This window comes from Hippocampus comes, unplaced genomic scaffold, assembly GCF_001891065.2.
Source record: "Hippocampus comes isolate QL1 unplaced genomic scaffold, H_comes_QL1_v1.1 scaffold94, whole genome shotgun sequence".
Taxonomy (NCBI): domain Eukaryota; kingdom Metazoa; phylum Chordata; class Actinopteri; order Syngnathiformes; family Syngnathidae; genus Hippocampus; species Hippocampus comes.
In genome coordinates this window covers 2,516,535-2,522,382 of record NW_017806059.1, presented here as the reverse complement: position 1 = coordinate 2,522,382, position 5,848 = coordinate 2,516,535, and the positions used below count along the sequence as shown (strand labels likewise).

Genomic DNA, 5,848 nt, shown 5'->3' with positions numbered 1-5,848 from the left:
GAGCATCGACTTGAATAATGAGAAGTAGTACATCTACGTCACAACAAATCTGACTGGCTCATTTGCATTTCAAACCGCTATTGTATAAAATCGTAGATGTCGACCTTTAACCCGGACACAGACTTGTGACCTGTTTTGCATAAAACAGTGGGGGGAAACAATGAATTTTGATGCTATTGCAGCTTTCGTATTTTTCCTCCAAATTCTACACACAGCCCTACAGAGCTCCTAAGGGGACATGGAAGGGAACAAAAACAATTTTGTGTTCCCTCACAAAGTTTTGCATTCCCTCGCAAAGATTGCTAAATAACGCAACCCTTTTTTTTTCTTTTTTTTTTGCAAGGGTACGCTTTTTTTTTAAAAATGTGCGTTGATGTACTCCCGTGTCATCTTCTGGGTAAATGAAAACAACAAATATGGAAGGTGAGTTTAATGGAATTTTACTTTGAAATTTACTTAAATCTGTTCTTGATCTTAAATACAGTTTCCAAGTCTTCCTCCCCAATTCTCTCCTTCACCAAAGCAGTGTCGTCTCTCACACATTTTTAAAAAAGCATCGCCTTACAAAAAAAAAAAAAGTTTGCATTATCTCGCAATCTTTGTGAGAGAATGCAAAACTTTGCGAGGGAACTCAAATGTTTTTTTTTTCTTAAATGTCACCTTTGGGTCTCCGTACAACCCCCTATAATGACATAATGGAAAAAGTTTGCAGATACTTTTGTGTTAAAAAAACAAAAAACAAAAAAAAAACTGCAAAACTGCATATACACAAAAATTCTCAGCTTTTGGCATGAAGCTCAAAATTGACCACAGTGGCCTCTATTATATGTAAATGAGAGAGGTTCAGGGACTCGTCCTTCGAGCCGGCTGGCTGTCTAATCTGAGCAATTGGGAGCCTCGGTTAGTGGGGTGACCAAGTCCGACAGTCATTCTTTGTCTCTTTTCAGTCTCACCCAAAAACACCCATGTGCAGATAACACCGCCTGGTGACATTCGAGAAGGCTCCTATGTGAACCTCAGCTGTGTTAGCCGTGCCCATCCCCCTACCAGCAGGTGGTATTTCATTATCACTATCCACAAAATGCTCATTGTATTGCTGTCATCGTGTCTTGTCTTTTATGTCACTTTCATGTTGTAGTTGTCTCGTCTGTATTTTGTCTTCAATTAGAGCTGAGTAAAATGGACTGTATTTAGGTTGGGCATTTTTCAAATGGCAGAAGTTTAAAATCAAAAGTAACCCTGGCTTGGCTATTACATCATTACTCAGCCCTATGAAGCACTTTTATTGTGATCATCCCCATCTTTCTTTAGGCATGCTTGGTATCGCATCCTAGGAGACCAGGTGCTAGCAAAAGGAAGCGTCCAGAACTTGACGTTCCCTTCAGTGCGTGCTCACCATGCCGGTCAGTACTACTGCATGGCCTGGAACCGATTAGGACACCAAACCTCTCATAGCGCCGCTCTCACTGTGCTGTGTAAGTTGTGTTCATGTGTTTGATTGGAACCATCCTTGTTAACTGATGCAACATGATTCACAGACAAGGCAGGAATTATGTGTCTGTCACCTGTCAGTTTGTGTACCTCTCCTCAATCGCAGTCTCTCTAGCTCCATTTTTTGTCTGTTCAGTAGCCTTTCTCACTTCCCATCAAAACATTATTCACGTTTTTTTTTCCTCTTTTTTTTTTAAATCCACTTGATTTATTTGGAAAAATGGATGTTAATATACCATAATGACAAAAGTATTGGTATGTCTGGTGTACAGCTAGTGAAAATGGAACAACATATAGAGCTATTTTGTTTGGGAATTTTGCTTCAGTCATCCAGTAGAAGTTTTGTCTGGCTTCATTTTCTCTGCTGGCAGCACGGTGGAGTTTATGGACTTTGCATGGTTTGCATGTTGCATCCATGTGCTTGTGTGGGTTTTCTGCAGGTACTCCAGCTTCCTCTCATCTTCCTAAAATATTCCTGTTGAGATTAAATCAAGACTCTAAATCAGGGCTGTCCAAACTTTATCCTGCGAGGGTCACAAAGGACCAGTTTGAAATGTTTTGACTCAAGTTTTCAAACAGCTAACTAAACTAAAGCTAATCAAGCAATTAATTACACGTTGTTTATATCATAAATACATAAAGGCTGTTTGTTGAAGTTGACAAGGAGGATTAGTCTCTTAAGTTTTGGGGTAGCCCATGGCCCTGCTTGACACAAAAATAAAGCCGCACCTCCACTCAGCAGTAGCTGGACCCTATCGCCACATTCACAACAAAACCAAGAATGATCTGTCGTAAGCCGACTATATGTGAGGATCATTAGTGTGATCCTTTCACAAATTGTACCTCGACACACAACAAGTGGAAGAAACCATTTTTGTTTCTGAAACGGAATTATCATTATTCTCCACAGAAATTCAGTTCCTATTTTAGATTTAAAATGTATTTTTGTCTTTGCATGACTAGAAAGTCACGTTATGATCCCTCTAAAATCTAAATTGTCCATACGAGGGGCATCGTGGCAATCGGGGTTTCCTGAACGGCCGGCCAACTACTGGATCAATTTTGGGAAAGCAAACATTTTCCACTGCCCATCACGACTACCAGCAGCCGTCCGCTATCCCCATGCCCCCTGTTGCCGTCTATGTTTCGGCGCATGACAGAAGCATGGTTCCTTATAAACATACTTTGTACTCAATGAGATCCTGCATGGATTCCAGAGAGTCTCTCGGGGTGTTCACACGGCACACATTTGATCTCCATCTTCCTCTCATCTTCAAAAAAATATTCCTGTTGAGATTAAATCAAGACCCCAAGTCAGGGCTGTCCAAACTTTATCCTGCGAGGGTCACAAAGGACCAGTTTGAAATGTTTTGACTCAAGTTTTCAAACAGCTAACTAAACTAAAGCTAATCAAGCAATTAATTACACGTTGTTTATATCATAAATACATAAAGGCTGTTTGTTGAAGTTGACAAGGAGGATTAGTCTCTTAAGTTTTGGGGTAGCCCATGGCCCTGCTTGACACAAAAATAAAGCCGCACCTCCACTCAGCAGTAGCTGGACCCTATCGCCACATTCACAACAAAACCAAGAATGATCTGTCGTAAGCCGACTATATGTGAGGATCATTAGTGTGATCCTTTCACAAATTGTACCTCGACACACAACAAGTGGAAGAAACCATTTTTGTTTCTGAAACGGAATTATCATTATTCTCCACAGAAATTCTGTTCCTATTTTAGATTTAAAATGTATTTTTGTCTTTGCATGACTAGAAAGTCACGTTATGATCCCTCTAAAATCTAAATTGTCCATACAAGGGGCATCGTGGCAATCCGGAGTTTCCTGAACGGCCGGTCCAAATACTGGATCAATTTTGGGAAAGAATACGTTTTCCAGAATGGCCGATGTATTTATGGGCCGGTCCTGGCCATCACGGCTACCAACAGCCGTCCGCTATCCCATGCCCCCTGTTGCCGACTACGTTTCGGCGCATGACAGAAGCATGGTTCCTTATAAACAGACTTTGTACTCGTTGAGATCCCGCATGGACTCCAGAGAGTCTCTGTGTTGCTTCCGCCATGTAGCACACGCAACTTTCCTGCGCTGATTGGCCATGGTCACTCCCACAACTGTGGAAACATTCATTTCTAACTGCACCGATATACAGAGGTTAAAAAAGAAAACTGCATCCACGCGCACGGTTAGACTGCACTTCGCACTAGACTTATGCTAGGCATGAAAGCAGGGCCCTCAATGTTACATACAAAGCACGACAGCAACGCTAAGAGTAGTAGTTTGTCAGTTTTGGCCCATAACAACTACAAATAGCTTTATTCTGTCATCTCTACTTCCATTCAGACCCTCCGAAGAACACTTCAGTGCTGGCTCGTCCTTCCAGCGTGGTGGATGCTGGCCGGCCTTTGACTCTGACCTGCAGCAGTCAGGCCAACCCAGCCGTGGACAACTTCACTTGGCATCGTTTAACACACAACGGCGCATCAGTACAATGTTAGTAGCGTTCTAAAAAGTGTTTTCACTCAAGTAAAACTAAGGTACAAGCCCGCCGAACATGTGGAAGGGTGCTATCGGACCAAATGTTGCCGTGTGAACACCCCTTCTGTGTTGCTTCCGCCATGTAGCACACACAACTTTCCTGCGCTGATTGGCCATGCTCACTCCCACAACTGCGGAAACATCCATTTCTAACTGCACCGATCTACAGAGGTCAAAAGAAAATTGCATCCACGCACACGGTTAGACTGCACCTCGCACTAGACTTGCGCTAGGCATGAAAGCAGGGCCTTCAATGTTACATACAAAGCACGACAGCAACACTAAGAGAAGTAGTTTGTCAGTTTTGGCCCATAACAACTACAAATAGCTTTATTCTGTCATCTCCGGGTACTCCCACATTCCAAAAACATGCATGATAGGCTAATTGAACACTCTAAAGGTGTGATTGCGAGCGCGATGGTCCACGTGTGCCCTTTGATTGGCTGGCAACCAGTTCAGGGGGCCTACTGCCCGAAAACGGCTGGAATAGGCTCAAGTAAACGCAGATTACAAAATGGATGGATGGATGAAAAAAGTAAGGTAGTGTAGTAATTGTATCTGAATAATAATTACTATATATGCAGTTGTGAATGGCATACTGTACATGATATTGTATCACACTAAAATAGAAAGAGTATAAATAAAAGCAGTTGAGACTTAAATCAACGCCAGCATTACAAGCAAAGGGGCGACAAATACATGAATAAATAATATACAAATTCAACTATACACTGTATGCTTTTCTCCATAGGATAAGGTGAACAAAAGCAGAAAGAATACGTTTGCACAGAATGTGATGACTATACAGCCCTTTTCCTGAGAGTGTATCTTGTCATTTCGAATGCCCCACTTCTTTAATGAACCAAAGCGGTGCTAGCTAAAGGCTTTCAAACACTCACCATCAAATTTGAAAAAGCATATTGATCTGAAAGTTTATTCTGAAGGGCTCTCAAGGGTGTGAGCCTTAATTCGACCTCAGTCAAATGTTATAAGAATAGTTTAATACCTTGTAACGTCGTAGCCTTAGCTACAGTGGTGTAGTGGGGATTTTTTAAGTGGGTGTATGCGATTCTGGGATGTTCTATATATACATACAGAACATCAATCATAGGCTACAACACCAGTTGAACTAACGTTTAATTTAATGTTTTACTACTCCAAAATAATCACAGGCCAACGTTATTAAGCATAACTCGCATTAGAACAATGATCCACAAACATTTCAATAAAAATTGAATGTGGCGTCGGGAGAAGTGGGTGGACGGCGTATCCCCGCGTACCACGCCCACTACACCCCTGCTTAGCTAATAGCAAATGTACTACTTTGCTATGGCTGGCTACTGAGCAAATCACGCTATGGTTTGCTGGGTAGCAATCGGCAGTGATTCAATGTTGCAAGCTTGTTTGATGGGTTGTGTGTGTGAGACGGAGAAATGTGACTTGAGCCAAATCTGGTATCTCTTATTGCTGTTTGAACTTACATTGTTGCTATCAGCAATATTTGGAACTGAGTAACACTAATTACTTCTGGCCAGTTTTGTTATCTTATACTGTATCTATGACCGTGACACGTTACAAGTTTGGATGCACACTTACCTTCCAATAAAGATTTTGTGATGACATGTCTTTGAAGTTAAACTTTTTGCGCTGTTAAAATACTTGCGGTATCTTGCTGGACTCATCATATCTTCCGCTCCATGAAACACAAGTTAATGCTCAGTAGTTCACGTGCCACTTCACTGTATTTGCCTTGTCGGCCTGGTAATTGTGGTCATTTTTAATGGGCAAATAAGCAGCTGAA

The 5,848-nt window shown here is 41.7% G+C and overlaps 1 protein-coding gene across 1 annotated transcript; it reads left to right on the top strand.

Moving 5' to 3' along the window:
- The first annotated feature begins 416 nt into the window (after positions 1-416).
- Positions 417-4,007, top strand: LOC109529629 (B-cell receptor CD22-like). The gene is made up of 4 exons (XM_019892997.1): positions 417-423; positions 948-1,053; positions 1,312-1,475; positions 3,853-4,007. The coding sequence occupies exons 1-4, from the start codon at positions 417-419 to the stop codon at positions 4,005-4,007; spliced, it is 432 nt and encodes a 143-aa protein (XP_019748556.1).
- Positions 4,008-5,848: the final 1,841 nt, after the last annotated feature.

Bases quoted from the DNA above. Each gene is read 5' to 3' on its own strand.
- LOC109529629 (XM_019892997.1), top strand. The intron at 1,054-1,311 runs GTGGTATTTCAT...ATCTTTCTTTAG, and splicing joins GCCCATCCCCCTACCAGCAG to GCATGCTTGGTATCGCATCC. The intron at 1,476-3,852 runs GTAAGTTGTGTT...ACTTCCATTCAG, and splicing joins CGCCGCTCTCACTGTGCTGT to ACCCTCCGAAGAACACTTCA.